Below are 18,602 nucleotides of genomic sequence, written 5' to 3'. Positions count from 1 at the left end.
GTAACATACTTATAACAATATTAGAGTTTGTCATTTCCCTTTTTTGTTGTTGTTGTTGTTGTTGTTTTTATTCTACTACCTGATTGTGTTCCAATAACTTGGCAGTAAAGTTAAATTGAAGAGTGTGTGTGTGTGTATGTGTGTGTGTTTCTTTGGGCTTTATAAGCAGAGGGGCTTATTGCATCCCACCCCATCATGAGTCTTATGTGTAGAGTCTGTGCCAGACTAGGGAAAATAGATACATTCAGGGAAGAAGTCAAATGAAGTTTTTAGTACAAGGATGCTAGGGATGTAACGAGAGAAAGGTCAACTTTAATGAAACAATAGCATTCTGTGCTATAGATTTGTAGTAATGAGTCTTGATCATTGCTCAGTGGAGAGTCCTTGGGGTTATCACAAAGTGTCCCATGATTTTTTTTCAATATTTTATGATTTTCAAAAGTTATTAAACAAGTTTTTCACTTAGTGTTAGTTATCTTCTATTTTTCTTTTTTTTCCCCTTAGTAGTGTTGGGCATCAAATCCAAGGCCTGTTCGATACTAGGCAAGTTTTCTGCTGCTCCGTTACAACCCCAGCTCCCTGACCTCCTCATTAAGAAGTAATTGGCTTCTCTTTATTGTAGTATCTGCTAGTATAGAAGCAGATGCTTTTAACAGCTTGCTTTATTGATAGATTTATTTATCAAGGCCGGAAGAGAGCTCATGGTCTGTGGATATTTGGGGCTTTGTGGAAACCTTTCAGGGGATATACGAGGTTCAAACTCTTTTCACAGTAATGCTAAATCTGCTTTGTTTTTACTGTATTGTCTGCCATGTGTACTGATGATGCAAGAGCTGCGGTCTATGAAGTCATTAATGCTTTAGTCTGATTCAAAACTGTAGCCGTCTGCTCGTTTATGCCGCTTACTCCAAGGGGCCAAGGGGAGGATGACAGTTCCACTGGATAATATTCTTTCCTTTAAACTTCTTTGGAGGGATATTTATTTTATTTCATATGTATGAGTGTTTGGCCTATATGTATGTCTTTGCACTAGATATATGCCTGGTGCCCATTGAGGCCAGATGAGGGCATTGGAGGTCCTTGAGCTAGAACTATAGATAATTATGAGCCACTGTGTGGGTGCTGGGAATTAAATCTGTGTCCTCTGCTAGAAGAAGTGCTTGAAACTGCTAGGTCATCTCTTTAATCCCTGAAGAATATTCTTGACAAAATATTGAAATTTTTTTCTATATGCAAGGATTTTGGCTGCATACTGTGTTTGTCTCTAGGAAAGGAATTTGTGGTATTGTTGGAGTTGCTGGGATCTAGAAATAGTGACTTCAGGACAAACTGTGGTTTCTGTCTTTAGAGTATTTGTGTTTTTGGCAGACATTTGCTCAATAAAAGAAAAACAGCTGATAGTATTTGTTGACAGTGATAGAATTCATTCTTCTAAGTGAGCACTGAGTTCCAGGAAATGTGTGTCCATCTCTGAGGTTGACTGCTTCCTAAGACTTAAAGAATTTTCTGATAACCTAGATACTAGTAGTCACACTTATGATTTTTTTTGACATTATGTAGCGACTTTTATCAGTATTTAGGAAATAGATATAACTATCATTAAGTTAACACTGAAAATTTAAGCATTCACACTTGAATGTAATAATGCTTTATGGTAGACCAATGAATTATAATGTGGCAGTGAAAAGTTCACTATAGCTTCATATAACTATGAACTTGAGTTTGGTAATTTATGTAAGAAGAATATTCATGATTATCTGAGTAAGTTATAAGAAACACACTCTTTCTGTATTCAGTATACATTTATATTAGATTGTTTTTCTTTGCTTAATTCCACTAAAACAACAAATCACAGCCATTTTAGCATACATGAAGATCCAGCTATCTTCTATTAAGGTAGTCATTCAAAATAGTCAAAATCTAAACCAGTGTACCCATAACAAATGGCTGTATTTATTTCTAGAAGTGTCTGTGTCTGTGTGTGCCTGTTGTCTATGTGCAGATAGACATTCAGGTGCTCATGGATGCCATTGGAGGGCTTCAAATGCTGTGGACCTGGAGTTATAGACATCTGTGAGCTGCCCAGACTGGGGGCTGAACATCAATCCTCTCATTGCTGAACCATCTCTCAAGTGCCAACAACCATACTTCTCACAGAAATTATTTTGAGAAAAACTAATATCTTTTTAAAACCCCCAAAAGTCTTATTTAAATTAATACAGAATGGGTCTATTAGTAATTTTAAAATAAATGACTATTAAATAAATAATTGTTACATTGATTCTGTTTTAATTTGTAATATGTTAGATATTAAATAGATGCATTAAAAAGAAAGACTCTTTGGGATTCACCATAGTCTTTATAAATATGAAGAAACCTTGTTTTTGGACAGCTGCCAAAAACAGCGCCTGAATCTGAACAGAAACGCTTGGCTTTTTCTGGCCAGTCCATTGCTATAGTACCTTTTAGACTGTGGATATTAACCTATAAAAACATATGGAAAGGGAAGAGCACCTGCTCGAGAGCTTAGGAATCAGTGTTGAGAAAAGGGAAGCTGGTGAGGACAGGAAGTGTTCACAGAAACTGTGTTTCAGAACCTGTTGCAAGGTGAGTGTGCCTTTTCTGGAAGTCCCAAATTGGACATGCAGCAAAGACAAAAGTTTGCTAACATTAACTTGACACAATAGTGAAAAATCCATAACTTATTTCATGCACAAAATTATTAAAAACATAAAAAAAATCTTCAGGCTCTGCATGCAAGTTATGTGTTAAATCAATTTCATGTTTGGTTATTTCACCAATATATCTCACTATATATATCTATATATATGTGTGTGTGTGTGTGTGTGTGTATTCCTGTGTGAAGAATTTCTGCTTCTCATTGTTTCAGATGAGGTGACCTGACTGTGTAAAAAACTTGAAGGATGATTGGCTGTAGTTGTTTTTTTAATCTACCTCCTAAGTTGTCTCCTGTATTCAGCAGAACGTCTCAAGAACTTTTCTGTTTACTGGCTCCATCCCCTCCTTCCACTCTGCCCACCCCTGGTCAGGCTCACCAGGACCAAATGTGCCTGCTCTGTCTTGCTTGGTTGTTTGGTGCTCCAGAAGCAGTTGGTCTCCTCTCTGTCTCTTGCACTCATGTTTGTGACCCTGTTCTCCATAGCTTTACTCTTCACTTATTGGAATTCTTTTCTCCTGTGGGTTTTTTTTTCATGCCACTCCCTACATGTCAGAGAGGTCTGGAATCTGTCTGGCAGCCTTTTGATTTCTTCTTCTTCTTCTTCTTCTTCTTCTTCTTCTTCTTCTTCTTCTTCTTCTTCTTCTTCTTCTTCTTCTTCCTCCTCCTCCTCTTCTTCTTCTCTCTTCCTCTTCCTCTTCTTCTTCTTCTTCGTCTTCATTTTATGGACTGGAAGTCTCTCTCTCCATCCTCTTCCAAGTTACATCTTTATGCCAGTGTCACTGAGTGCTGATCTCATAGTGATTCTGAGAGTGAAGGAGAATCCTTCAACCATTGTTTCCTTTCAGAACCTCAAATGATATGCCAACTCCTTGTTCAGAATCTCCATCTTAGTGTCCAGCTCCACATGGCCCCAACAGCATGTACTCACACCCTCAAAGCCTTTTTTCTTTTGGGTGTTCTCCATTCCCTTAAAATGCTCTCAGGAAAACAAAACAAATGTTACTGATACCCCAAAGACTTGTGATGTGATAATGTTTTAGAGTTTAAAGGGCAGAAGGAAAACATTTACCGTTAATGGTTTTTTTTACATCTATTATAATAGAATGAGTACATTTTCCCCCAGTAACAGTACAAACCATCTTGAAATTTGCTCATTTCATTTTTATATGTAAATAATTCCTCATTCTTTATAGCTGCATTTCTATTATAATCTCATGATTCTCAGACATTTCTATATGTAGAATATTTGATGGGGTACCAAGATTTAATACTTACACAGTACTCTAAAATTCAGGTTAACACAGTGGCTAGAATCCAAAGTGTTAAATGCTAAAACTGTTGGACTTTTGAGGGACGGGAGAGGTAGGTCTATGTAATTGATAAAAATAGTAGGAATGGCAAAGACGAGCTGACTGAGATGTAATTGAGCCTTGAAATTTTCAAATACAAATGCATGTCAAGAGTGAAGTGTTGTGGGCTCGGCTTGTTTTGAGTGGCGCAGCACAGTTTATCCTTCTTTTCTATCTAAAGACTTTCTTCCTTCTCTTGGTAACAAATCTGTAGTTTAGTGTCATGAAACTTTAGTTAGCGTTTGACATTTGACAAAAGTTTTAATCAAACATAATCAAACAGAGGAAAACAACATGGAAAAATGTAAAGAGGAAATGAAACATTTACTCACGATGGGGGAAGATAGACACTACTGGTGTCCCAGAAAATGTTTTATATTAGGAAGATGCTGAAAAAGCGAGCATGTGCCATCACCTGTGTGAGCTGTAAGGTCCTTGGAGAAGCATCTGCAACCCCCACCTTCTCCAAATGTGGCTCCTCTATCTTGGCTGGATTTTTACAGTGAGCAGTTTATGAAACCTAGATTGTGACTCGCATGGGGGATGCCTCCCCTGGCAGGGAACATGAAGCTCCAATTGGCTAGGTGAGGGTGATAAGTACAGGCATCCATTATTCTGTGTCGAGTTGAACCAAAAGGTGCAGTAAGTCTGTTTTCCTGCTGTCATTCACTTGCTAGTTTCTCTAACTCTGTTATTGGCAGCCTTTGAAAGGATCAACAAACCAATGTCTACCAGAAAGTGGGCTCTGGTCCTGCTTTACCAGAGCCACCAGAGTCCTGCTCAAAGCACACACTAGTCCAACCATCTTTCTCGGGACTTCAGGAAGAGTTGGCAGTCTGCATGTAGACTCTTAAATACGTGTAGAGTCTTAAACACAGCAGAATGCTTGTGAGCCATAGACATTAAAAACTGTTTTCTGGGGCTTATTCTTCAAACATATTTGTGCCATGGCCAAAGGGATTTACTTTCAGTGAAACTGTGGTTTTGGGCAAATGAATAAATGCATCGAATAGTGTGTGAATTCCCTACCATGCCTTGGTGACTTGATGCTTCCTCATTTGCTGTGGGGGAGGTTTACTGCCCAGTGATTCCACCCTGAGGAAGCTGTACATACAGCCTGTTTAAAATCATTCCCAAAGCATATATTTATGTTTATCTTCAAAACAGAAGACTTAACTTTTTTTTTAATACCAGCGTTCTCATGATTGCACATTCTCAGCAAGCCATCTAAAGTCTGCTTTTCCTGTGTATAAAACAAGGAACGTGGGGAATGACTATTTGGTCAGACATGGCCATGAGATCCAGATTCCTTTCCTACGCAATTCAAACACATGGTCCATGATATCATGGAGGAAAGAAGATACACGCATCAGAGGACTATGTGGTGTACTGGCTAGTTAGTATGATCCCTTCCAGTTCTTATTTTGATTCAGTTTTATTCCTTCCAGGATTTCAGTTAGTGGTGGTTGAAGAACGTGCTGGGTTCTGTTTATGGAAGAAAAGTTTACAGTTGCAGAGGTGAAGTTTAAGACTTGCTTGCACGAGACAGTACCTGTTTACTGTGTGGTCAATGTGAAATGTAAACGAGACAGGGAAAATATTCACGTTGTTATAAATCTCAATAGAAAAGGTGGATCATGTTGGGATAAGTATTTGGAATGTATTCAAGAGAAATAAATCTGAAATTAAAAATTAAGCAAAATAATACTAATTAAAATAGGTACTTAAAACTACAAGATTCAAATGTTAGTTTTCCCCATGGCCAACTATGTATAACTTTATACAGTAGTTAAAAAAGCATATCATATTTTAAATAAAAATTAAGGTTATACCAAAAAAATGTTGATATTTGTTTTATTTAATTTGATAGATGTAAGAGAGCCTGGGTTATTATTTTGCTTTGGCTCAGTAGTTAGGAAATCTGAGGTATGAACCAATGAATGAGGAATAAGCAGAGTGCTGAAACTCATGGTGGATAAGGTCTGGGGACTTACTTATTTGATTTGTTTAAATAGGCTTTGTTTTTAAAGCAAGAGTGATACTGTGCTTATAGCCAAGCATTCAAAAAGGAATTAATGTCCAGAAATCTCCTTCCTGATCTCTAAGTAGAAGTAGCTACTGTTGGCAGTTTTGGAGTATTCTGAATATTATTTTTTTCTCACAGATATAAAACATGCATGTCGATATACACACTTGGGTGCATATGCGTATGTGTGTGCCCATATGTATTTGCGTATCAAGTATGCCATTTTGTGAATTATTTTCACCAGACAGCTTTTCATGAGCATCTATCTTTTATATATATATGTGTACATTTTTGCATATATATCGGTCTAGTTTTCTGTACATTCATGTCTGATCTGACTGTGATTTTGCCATCAAAGTCTGCAATATGAATATTGCATGTGTCTTGTGCTTCCTTTATGGGTGGATCTTTAGGTTGTTTCCAATTTTATTACTTTTATAACCAATGGGTTTCTTTGTCAGAATATATTCCTAGGACAGATTCTGAGAGGTAGAATTAGTCGGCTTAACCTGAAAATTAATATTAGGTTGAACCTACTCATTCTCCCAGCAGGAAAGCCCACTTCAAGTGTGGCATGTATTGTAAGCAGTCTTCACGACTGCTGTCCCAGTTACTATTCTTGTCAACAATGCCTTGAGGGTGATAATTTGGGGATATTATGAGCAATCTCTTGGTCACCATCAACTTTTCTTAATGCCTTCAATGAGTAAATATAACATGTCTAAGATATGATTCTTATTGTAATTTTTATTTTTTAAATATCATGGCCAGAGGCACCTATCCTGAGCTTCTGTGTGCCCTGGAAAGTTGCAGACCTTCCTTAGCTGGCGGTGGCAGAGTCCTCAAAGCAGACAGAAGAGCAATCTTTTCTAACTTTGTGGTGCTTGGGAATTGGTCTAGGACTTCTGATATATTATCTACTGTTGAACAATATCCACAGTCCTTGAGATGATCTTACATGACCACTGGGTAATTTATGGATGATGTCTTGAGGACATAAACTAAATTTGCTAGGTGGGAAGTTCCCTTTCTTTCTTTCTTTCTTTCTTTCTTTCTTTCTTTCTTTCTTTCTTTCTTTCTTTCTTGCCTTTTTATGTTAAGGCTCCACTATATATCAAATATTTTGTAATTAGTCTTTAATGAAAGTTTAATTATCATTAAGAAGTTTCAGTCTAAATATTCTAAATATGCCCCCACTCCCATGTCTCTCTTATGCTTGCTAGGAAATTGTTTTACCTCTGAGCCACTCCCTTAGTTTGTATCTGAGTGTGCTGAGATAACTGTCTCTTTTCTCCCCTTCCTCCCTCCTCCTCCTCCCTCTCTCCGTCCGCCCTCCCTCCCTCTCTCCCTTCATCCTACAGTACTAAGAGTCACTGTAGAATTTCAGGCCACTTCTCCTTTTTAGTTGAAATGCCATATTTACATTATATTCTGGTCTTTCTGGGCTTCACAACACTTAAACTTTAGGAAGCGCCCAATTCTACATGTTTACCCTAGAATTCCGAGGACCAGGCAGATGAGTTCAATTCATATAAACTTAATCATTTTTGTCTCTGCCTCACCATTGGACTGAAAGTCATATTCTCAGGTAGGAGAAACAGTGTACGAGAGTCTCACATATGATGGCAAAACTATCATACCCCCGCTACTAGAATCTGAAACCTCAGTCTTATTTATTTTTGATAAGGTCTCACCACATAGCCTTGGCTGGCCTAGAAATCCTTATGGAGGTCAGGCTAGTCTTGACCTTTAGGCAATCCTCCTACATCTGCCTCCCAAGTACAAGGATTAGAGGTCTGCCTTGCCATGCCCACTGGTAAGCTTTGGTGTTTAGTGCGGTACTTTACCTCATTCTGATAATTGATCCATCATTCTGTAAGGCTAGCTCTTTTCTCATAGTGTCTTCTTTTGTGTTCCCCAGGCCTTCTTGCACCGAATGAACCAGTGTGCAGCAGCAAAGGTTGACAAGAATGTGACAGAGGAAACGGTGAAGGTGAGCAGGCCACTTATCCCTCAGTGCCCTTTTGTTCTTCGCCATCTCCACTCTGACCTCCTCTAGGAGTGACTAGCGTTGAAAGAGGGAGCTAGAGCCTGGGAAGAGAAAGGAAGAGGACAGCTTACATGTCCTAGAGAATTCTTGTGCTTACCAAGACCATGGAAGCATTTGAAAAAATGAAAAGTAAGCCTAAGAAATAAGACTAGACCTTCACTGTGTATGAGAAGAAGGCTGGACGAGGTAACAGTTTGCCAGAGTCGTTCAAGAAGGCAAGATATGGGGAAGTGGGAATTCCAGTCTCTGATCTCTCATGAGCAAGATTTGGATCATCCACTGCTACAGAAAAGAATGTAATACCTAAAAGTAAATCCATAAGCGTTTCCTTACCTTGTAAAATGTAGGGAAGAGGTCCTGGATGTGGCTTAGTGGTAGCATGTGTTTTGGGTTGGTTACAATGTCACTGCAGACATGAGAAGAACTAACTGAGAAGCACCACCAGTAACTTAGGTCTCAGAGAGTGGCTAGAGAGTTTGCAGTGTTTAAGAATCTGGGTTCCATCCCCAGCACCCCCTACACACACACACACACACACACACACACACACACACACACACACACACACACACAGTAAAGAGTTTTGAGAAAAGAAATAAAGAATGGTAAATGAAAATTTATCTTTTGTCGTGGTTGCTGATTATGCTCTTGCTGTTTTATTAAGAAAAAATTCAAGGGTTTTTATATTCCTCTGACTGTTTCCTTATGGGTTATATATGTAACTTGCAGATTTTTCTATCATTGAAAGCATTAGTTAACAAGCTTTGGGTCACAGAAAAAGCAACCTATGATTCAAGTGGGCTTGAGCAATCACTCACAGGGACTCCAGGTGAAAGAAAACATCTGTACAGGTGTTTCAGGGTAGGCAAAGTGTAGCTAGGGCTGCAGCACCCAAAGCCGCTGTCTGGGTACAGCGCAATGACCTTGCAATTGACCCTGCTGTGACTTCTACACATACACACCTGCCAGGAGGAAGGCTGGTCCATTCTGGGCTACTTTTCCTAGTGTCGAGGACTTTCCCAAAAGTCTGCCAGCAGATCTCCCACACTTACTTACAGGCATTCAAGGAAGAGGATGGCACTGGCAGGCTGGGATTTGTCCCTCAGTCTTTTTCCTGAGTTTCAGAATGGTGTCCCCATTCCCAGAGTTCTGTGGGAAAACAGAAGTCCAGATAAAACTGGCTTTTGCTTGCTATGTAGGAGGAAGCGTGGATGTGGAGTGGCTGTTCAAGGTGATGGGTCCTCCTGGGCTTTTTAATTGAAATTTTCAGATTTGCTTCACAACTGGACGTAACAGATTTTATTTCTGTATTTATTTTTAGATGCTGTTCTCCAATATCGAGGAGATCCTTGCTGTCCATAAGGAGTTCCTGAAAGTTGTAGAAGAATGCTTGCACCCTGAGCCCAACGCCCAGCAGGAAGTGGGAACCTGCTTTCTTCACTTTGTAGGATAATATTTTTTTTTCCATCCCCTGTTTATTTTCAAACTCCTTCTCTCTTGATTTTAAGGACTGCATCTTGGCAGAGTAGTATGGGTAAATTCAGCGTGAGAAGTAAAGCCGGACACCAGAAGTTTGGGGTCTTTTAAGGCCAGTGAAATCTTGCCCTCAGAGCCAGAAAAGGGGAGGGAGTCCCCCATCATCCATTTCACTCAAGGAATAAACAGCCTTTTCTTTTTCCTGACAAGCTAGTTCTTCGCATCCTCTGTAGCTTTGAATTCTAATGAATATTCAGCCCGTTTCATAATGAATGGATTTTTATGTTTCGCTCAAACATAACACATTTTTCTTCTGGGGCAGAAAATTCTCACTCTTATAATGGTGCTGCAAGGCCTTTCTTTATTGGTCAGAACATTCCCTTGTTAACTTTCTGGTTACCAACCTGGAGGCGAAGGGACTACTGCTTCCCATGACTGGTTTTCCTCCAGGGTGGCCTCTCAGAAGTTTGTTTGGAGCGATGTTGGGAAGAACGAGGTGCAGGGGCTCAGTTGTCTGGAACACCCACCCTGTGCCTTGCCGTCAATTCCATGTATTTGTCCAGGATACCTGGAACTGTGCAATCGATTTGCAAAGCAAGAAGCCACCTGCTTGGTGTTTTTAAGAACCAAAGGGTATTCATACTACTACAAGAACAAATGTAAAAAATATTGTCATTGATTCCTTTCCATGGGTGCTAATTTTCAGAACGCCTCTCTGAATCAAATGCCCCCTCCCCCCCAATGACTATCTGACATACACAGCTAGGTATGTATGAAGCTTTGTGTATATTTTCTGTTTAGTCATTTTTCGTGTAGTTTCTTTATCTACATGTGATGAACAGGCTTGTTTTGTAATCTGTATATATATTTTTTAATGATTGTTTTACCAAAGGGAGATACTCCTGGGGACTGGGTTGATTATTAAGCTGTGCATTTCTTGGTTATGGCTGGGAGCTGTGATGCTCATATCCGCTTCCTCAAGCCTGTTTCCTTTCACAGAACAGTCAGACTCCCCTGCCAGCTGGAGTAGCTGTTATCTCAGGCCAGGGATGCTCATGGGAACTCTGCACCCTGACAGCCATTTCCTTAGTAACACATTATGAATCTGTCATCCATAAATGCCTCTCAACTATTTCTGAACTTTACTCTTGTTCTGGCTCCTACCATCTCTTGAGGCTTGTAATTCAACCCATGTGCTGCTGGCTACATAAAACAATGCTTACTGCTCCTAAGTCTGTGTCTTTGAAATTCTGTTCTGATAACTTGGTTAATAAATTATTTGCATTTTTCATTGGGCTCCTTTGATAGCTATTAATTATAGCTCAATTATAATTGAGCAGTCCTATAGATATAGTAGGGATCCCAGAGATCATGATAGCAAAATTCTTCATTTTTGGAAAGAAATCTCTCTAACACGTGAAGGCTGTTTGTGTGGTTTCCCGGCAGCTCAAATTATTAGATCTTGATTGATTGGTCACACCTCTGTCCATCACTGGTCCTGCCATTTCCACTGAATGGCCCTGTTTTGGAACTTTATAGACGTTCATTTCTCACAGAATAAAGGCCATTTGAAAGTAGCTATAATAGTATGTCTTGACCTTTCTGTCTTAAACATCTCTCTATGAAGCAATTGCTGGGATGTTGTACCTTCAGGGTCTGCCATTATTTTAGTTACTTGTTGCTGTGTGCTTTTTTGTTTGTTCATGTCCCTTTTAAATGTGACTGCTATGATTGGCTAAGGTAAACTTCGGGGTTCTGTCTCTCATGATTCCTGAGTGAGGTATCACGTGCCTCTTCCCTCTGTCTAGAATGATGCTGTCCCTCCTTTTGACTGAGAGATGTCCATTTATCATTTATTTCACTGGACGTAGGTCAGAAGTAAGATTTTTAAAAAAAGCCGTGTCTGGTTTCTCATGACAAAGGTAAAAACCCTTCATTCTCTGAGCTTTGCCACCATTTGATTCACTCATATTATTGCATTCATATTGGGGCAAATTTATCAAATTTATCAACTTCTTTTTTAGGCTATACTTATGAATGGGGGCAATAAAAAAATTACACACATATAGTATGTCTCTGAGACACTGTACCTTTGTGGAGTTTTTATGCATATCACATGGGTTAAAATTTCAAAGTAATGTACAGGAATTCTCATTTATGCTGTCTTTAATTCACAGAAAGACAAGTTTCGTATCTACGATGAGTATTGCAGCAACCATGAAAAGGCACAAAAGCTGCTTCTTGAGCTGAACAAAATAAGAACAATCCGGACGTTTCTTTTAGTAAGTGCACATTCGTCTGCAATCACATGCTGGCATTGGTGGAGGGCTCTGTCTGTAAGAATGCGTGTGGACATTTGTCCTGGGCTACGTCTTAGCACTTGCAGACTTGGAAGATAGTCCATAGATGCTGTAAGCATCCGGATCTGGGATGAGCATATATGTGAGAAATGGTGCTAATGCCCTCTCCTGGCTGCCGGAGAATTGTCTGTACGATCTCTTCAGTCAAGCAAAGAACTGAGGTCAGAGTTCACCTTTGCCTTGCGCCCTCAGCTCCTCGGGGATCTGTTACTCCTCAGAGGACTGGAATAGGGCAGTCACAGGAAGGAAGCCAGTGTGGAGACCGGCTGCTCCCCTGTCGACGTTCATTACTCTGTTTTCATAAGAGCAGCACAATTCAGTGTTGATTTCCTTTAAGACAACATACATAAAGGCATATTTTAACAGCTATGGACTACCATTGCAAGTGTCTGATGAAGTCTGAGGGGTTGTTAGGCCATCCCCCAAAGTCTGGCTTTAGAGCACTTCCATGTACTTGAGCAGGCTCCTGTCTCTTGATAGTCTATTTCCCTTCCCACCATTTGCTTCAGGCTACAATGATTTGCTCTCTATATAGAGTGTCCTTTGTATAGGTAAAGTCATAAATTCATATTCTATTCATATTTCTATTTATCATTATAAAATATTGCTTTCATCTTAAGTGGTACTTTTTAAATAACATCTATTTTCCTTATAGTTATGGAAGAATCAGTGTTTGAAATTCTATATTAACTCTTATTTTTTAGTGACTACATACGATCTTTTAAATGTTCTGGTAGCCTGCACATTTCCTTTCCTATGCATGTTCATTTTCTGTTAATAATGATTTTATTCCAAAATAATATAGTGGAAATTTTTGCTTTAGTGTTTCCGGGAAGGAAGTGCAAAGTGTTGAGGCCTTTCTCCCTTGCGTAGCTCCTGCCACCTGTGCCTTCTTCTATGTGAAGAAGCCTACACCACTCATAGTTTTGTATTCCCTACTTTTCTACAGTGTTTATGTTTGCTGCAGTCTACCACCTCCGCTCTTCTTCATTTCTGTTGATTTGATATTGACTGTTGTAGCCTTTCCTGTGAAGGATAACCCTCAGTTTTCCTCTTAGTCATCCCTACTAGTTTATTGGGAGATGTCTTTGTCTTCGATTTTGAAGGGTAGTTCCATTGAGAGTATTCTTGATTGCAACTTTCCTTTTCATAATTGTGAGCTGGAATCCACGACTACATAATTGCTTCTAATAGGACTGAATCTGTTGTTTGTATTGCTGCTATTGTTTACATACTACTGCAGTGTCCTCCTGCCAGGGTTTTTTGAGCCCAGGACTTGAAGACTAGTCTAGGTAACATTGTATGACTCCATGGCTTCATCTTAAAATAAATAAAATAAAACATAAATTGTGAATTTGCAGGGATTATTAAAATAGTCATTACATATTTTTTCCTTTTATTTAATTAACCTTATGCATACATTAAATAAAAATAATAGTAATTATTTCATTATTTTGCATGTATGGGTGCTTTGCCTGTATAAATGTTTGTGCACCGTGTGTGTAATGTTTTTGAAAGGCAGAAGAGGGTGCTGGATCTCCTGGTACTGGAGTTACAGATGGATATGAGGTATCTATGCAGATGTCGGGGGACCAAACCCAGATCCTCTGCAAGAGCAGCCAGTGCCCTCAGCTGCTCTCATTGCTGTAGCCACTACATCCATATTGCCTTTTGGGTCCTTGTATTTGTTTGCTTTTCTATAATCTGTTATTCTCTGTTCTTCTTATATTCATTCATCTGTAACTCAGTGAAGTATTTTCTTTTTCATCGCGTGTCTCTTTGATTTGGCTTCACTGTTTTTCTCTGTTGTTTTTTTCTGTTTCTCTGCTTGCCCTTGGTGTCCTTCAGTTATTTAAGAAGTGCTTAAGTTCTTTGGGTATACTTGTAATAGCTATGTTGAATTCTGTGCTAAATCTAATATCTGGGTACACTAAAGAATTTTTATGGACTATGACTGAGTCAAGTTTTCCTGTTTCTTTTTGTATCTCATAATTTTAAAATTAAAAAATAGCTTGACATTTTAAATGACTTAATAGCAACTCTGGAATCTGTGTTTCCTCTCTGAGATTGGTTACTGGGTTTTTGTTTTTGTTTGTTTTTTCCTTGTTGCTCCGTTCTGTTCTTAGTAACCTACCTAGACTCAATCTGACTCTCATTTCTCTGAAGACATCTCTTCTTAGGTTACCTTCATTATTTCAAAGCCCTTCTTTTTGAGATCCCTGCTGTGAGTGTTCAGTGTGTCAGAGCTACTCTTCTCAATAGTGTGGACCCAAGTATAACTATAATTTGGGCACAGTTGAAGGCCAGAGGATTTGCAAGGCGATTCAGGGTTTTTCTCAGGGTGTCTATGAAGGTCTTTTTTGAATGACACACTCTTTATGCCATGTATATCTCTTTAGGTTGTCAGTGTTAAATTTTTGGCCAGTTTGCTGGAAGACCTCAAGTATAGCTGTAGTCTCAGGCATACGTTGTGAAAATGTCCTGTTTTGCTTATGGAATGTGTTAACATTTTGTACAACACCATTTGATACGAGACTTTTGCTCTTTGCAACTCCCTTGGTAGAGTGTAAGAACTCTGCTGTTTTGTTTAGTGTGTCCTGTCGTTAGCAGTGTTCACTTGGAATCCTACTTAGTTTTATTGGTTTCGTGATTTAATGTGAAGTCTACTGAAAAAGCCACGAGTCAAGAATGTGGGTTGAGATGACTCACAGCATACTCTAGCAGACAGAATCTGTCTTGATAAATCTGTCATTCATAAAATGAGGGATGCTAGCAATTACCCTTTGGGATTCATCTAACCGTTCCCAGATGTGGAGTGATGATGGTATGAGTTAGGGGCTTTGCTGGAGCTGCCATCTCAGGAAGTTTTTAATGTCATTGAAAGTTATTCAGTGGACTTATTTATTTTTATAATTATGGCACAGCTCACAGTTGGCTGTACATACCCATATCAATCATGAATCCAGAAAATGCTCTGAGGACGTGCCCACAGACCAATATCAATCATGAATCCAGAAAACACTCTGAGTACGTGCCCACAGATTAATCTCTTAAGGGAAATGCCTCAATTGAGGTTCCCTGGGCTCAGGTGATTCTCCTTTGTGTCACGTTGACAAACAAACAAACAAACAGAAACAGTACAAGTGCTTGCCGTAAGAGGACCTGTGTTCTTTCTGATCCCTCAGGCTCATGTAAAAGCTGGGGGAGAGTCCATCTGTAATCCCAGCCTTAAAGGGTAGACATAGGACTCCCCAGAGCAAGCTGCCTGGGAATAATAATGATATTATTATTATTGTATAATTGTAAATGTGAGCCCTGTCTCATTGAGTAAAGTGGACGGGTGATTGACAGTGATACCCGACAGCACCTTTAGCCCTCCACACACACAGATCACATGTACCTGCACAGATGTGCATGCTCACCTTCACACAGAGGTGTCCACAATGCACAGGCATGCATACATGTATGCATATGCACACATATAGTTCTCTCTCTCTCAAACACACATGTGGATAAAAAAATGTTAAAATTAAACTAGGCCTTTTCAGGACTCCTCATGAACCATAGAAAAGAGTAACTACGTTTTTGAGATTGTGAACTCATGCTGGAACTGGAACCTTTAAAACATTCGTGGAATATGGTAAGATATTAATAATTGTAACCAAGGATTTCTCCCAGGGAAACCACGATAGGTACTGTGAAGGAATGTTGACTGCTCTGTCTTCTGTGATGTTTGGGTGAAGCGACCATCCTCTAACGAGGTACCCATCCAGAGACTGAGACTGCTGTCTCATGCAGAGAAGGACTCTGTGCCCAATGGTGTGCCTTTGGAATGTTCTCCCTTCAGCTCTTCTCCTCCTGGAAACCCATATAGAATATTACTATAAAGTAGTGTCAGCGACTATGCTAACCTCCCATCGTAGCCTTCTGAAGGTTCTCTCCTTCCTGCCTGAGGGATTAAGTCCTCGTCTGGGGTGGCCACTCTGGCAGACAATGCAGAAACAAGGTTCTCACAGGTCTTTCTCATTGTAGTATTGTTTAGAAGACTAAGGCCGTCTGCTCAAGTGGGTTTTCTCTTCCCCACCGTTTTATGGCAAGCCCAAGCTGCTTCCTGTTCACCCTGTGATTGCTAATGTGGAGATTTTCTCATCTGTTTTGCCCTTGTGGAGAGCTGCTCCGATTTCCTCTAAGATTGACTGCCACATTGTCTTTTCTTGATCATGTAACAACAGCAGTACATTGTCTTTTCTTAAGTATGGTCATGTAACAACAGCAGCACATTGTCTTTTCTTAAGTATGGTCATGTAACAACAGCAGCACATTGTCTTTTCTTAAGTATGGTCATGTAACAACAGCAGTAGCAGCAGCAAACAGGACTGAGAATCACCAGTTTAAAGGATTCCAGCACAACAGAGAGCAAAACTCTCACATGAGCTCAAGTGGGTCGCGTCACCAGTCGGTACTGAAGTCTGACTTCCATACCAGAACTCGGTGTCTAGGTGCCTGCTTTTCCACAACATGACGCACTTAAAAATGATTTATTTTCTTGTTTCTGTAAATGTTCCTACTTGTTTGAGTGTGTTCAGTGTGTATGCAGGTGCCTGAGAAGGCCGGAGGAGGCAGTCACATGCCTTGGAATTCAATCTACAAACAACTGTGAGCTGCCCAATCTGCATATTGGCAACTGAGCCATGGCAAGAGCAGCAAGCGTTCTTAACTCTCTAAGCACCATGCCCTCTCTCCAAGCCTCTCAACAATGCTCTTCTGTAAACAAAGTACATCTGCTTTGTATGTTTCTCTATTTGTTCTCGCTCTCCCTTTCTTGTTTACGCCCTTTCCTTCATGTTCAAAAGAATATATGTGGCTTAAACTCGAAGTTATAGGTTCACTTTGGGTTCTGTACCCAGCACAAAAGGCCTGCTCTTCACTGTCCTTGTGACATGATATAGAAGGACACCTGTTTTCACAACCTTTCAGCGTGCATTTGGTGGAATAGTTTTGCAGCCTCAGATTTGCAGGATGTACTTATGTATGTTTGCTTTCCTTGCAGAACTGCATGCTGCTGGGAGGGCGGAAGAACACAGACGTTCCCCTGGAAGGGTACTTAGTGACACCAATACAAAGAATATGCAAGTACCCTCTCCTCTTGAAGGTATTGAATGTTGCAGTGTGTGTTAGTGTCTTAATATTTTGTTGACTTCAAAAATAACTTTTAAAGATGCTGATATTCTTGAAAGAAGAGACCATAATTACTGAAAAAAATGGCTCTTTTGTCATAAATTTCTGTATGGAAAAGGAAACAAAGTTTTAGTAGAAAGGCCATTAAAGGAAGCTTTTAGTGCTCTTTGAAACACACGTACTTGTTTGAGTTTCATTTGGAGTAAATGCATTAGCTTTAGAAAAGACCCCATTACATCCATTATGGCTGGTTTACATAGCATTTTAGCCACAGAGAACTTTGTATAATTCCATTGTTGTTCTATTTTTGGTTTCTCTATATTTTAGTGACTTGATGCAAATGACATTAAGGTTAAATTACACAATGTCAAAGCTTAGTGTGTCAGTTAGGTTTTTTTTTTTTTTTTTTTTTTTTTTTTTTTTTTTTGTCAACTTGACACTAGCTCGGGCCATCTGGGAGAAGGGGACATCTATTGAGAAAATACCTCCATCAGTTTGTTTTGTGGAAAAGTCTTGGGGGCATTTTCTTGATTAACAATTGACGTGCGAAGGTGCAGTCCACTGTGGGCAGATGGAAGCTAAGCAAAAGCAAACCATGGGAACACACCAGTAAGTGGTGGTCCTCCTTGCCTCTGCTTCAATTCCTGCTTCCCGGTGTCTGTCCTGATTTCCCGTATAGATGGGCTGTAAGCTGAAACAAACCCTTTCATGGGTCATGGTGTATATTATAACAATAGAAACTTAACTAATACACTTGCCTTTTAAGCAATTACTGTAAAGGGGTTGTGTGGACCACATGGAACAAGCGCGGTAGAACACAGGGTGGGAAGCACTCCTGTCACAGAAGTAAACACCACCCTAGCAGCTGCTGCGGGTTTGAAAGTAACCAGAGTTTTTAGTGTGATGAGACAATGTTGTACAGGAATAGCAAGTCTGAAACTATAGCTTTTGAGATTTCAACCTTAGGGTAGGAAATTGGAGGGAGGGGTGGATGCATGAAGCCTGAGTTCAAATCACAGCGATTCTCTACTAACTCTCTGTCTGAGGTGTGCAATCGAACCTCTTAAAGCCTTGAGTTTGCATTGGGAGAACAGAGATGGTTACGAGGATTATCATGAAGTCATAGTATATGAATTTATATACAAACACATGGATATATATTTATTTACATGTACATAGGACTCTGAAAGGATAATTGATTTTGCGATTTTACATCTATCTTAGAATAGTGTTTGGTGTTATTCATTATCATTCAGATCTATTTTATTCTTATTTATTTTACTAAATTAATTATGGATTGTTTCTGTTTTTTAAAAAATATTATGAAATACTATGGACATGTAAACAGATGTGTTGGAGTACCTTTTGGAACATAAATGTTATGAATAATAACTAGAAATAAATATTGTTATAGTTTTATGAGTTGCATAAGTTGACTGTCTTATAAATTTGTGTGTATAATAGTATATGGGTTGTTATATGA

At 39.4% G+C, this 18,602-nt stretch overlaps 1 protein-coding gene across 1 annotated transcript in view; it reads left to right on the top strand.

Annotated features, from left to right (window-relative positions):
- The window catches only part of Prex2 (phosphatidylinositol-3,4,5-trisphosphate dependent Rac exchange factor 2), a 276,161-nt gene that overhangs the window by 57,803 nt on the left and 199,756 nt on the right, over positions 1-18,602 (top strand). Inside the window, exons 2-5 of the mRNA XM_005361884.3 lie at positions 7,977-8,048; positions 9,427-9,549; positions 11,759-11,863; positions 16,992-17,093. Coding sequence (XP_005361941.1) covers positions 7,977-8,048; positions 9,427-9,549; positions 11,759-11,863; positions 16,992-17,093 — 402 coding nt within the window. The remainder of the gene's footprint in view (positions 1-7,976; positions 8,049-9,426; positions 9,550-11,758; positions 11,864-16,991; positions 17,094-18,602) is intronic.

This window comes from Microtus ochrogaster, linkage group LG5, assembly GCF_000317375.1.
Source record: "Microtus ochrogaster isolate Prairie Vole_2 linkage group LG5, MicOch1.0, whole genome shotgun sequence".
Lineage (NCBI taxonomy): Eukaryota > Metazoa > Chordata > Mammalia > Rodentia > Cricetidae > Microtus > Microtus ochrogaster.
This window is presented reverse-complemented; position numbering and strand designations above follow the sequence as displayed.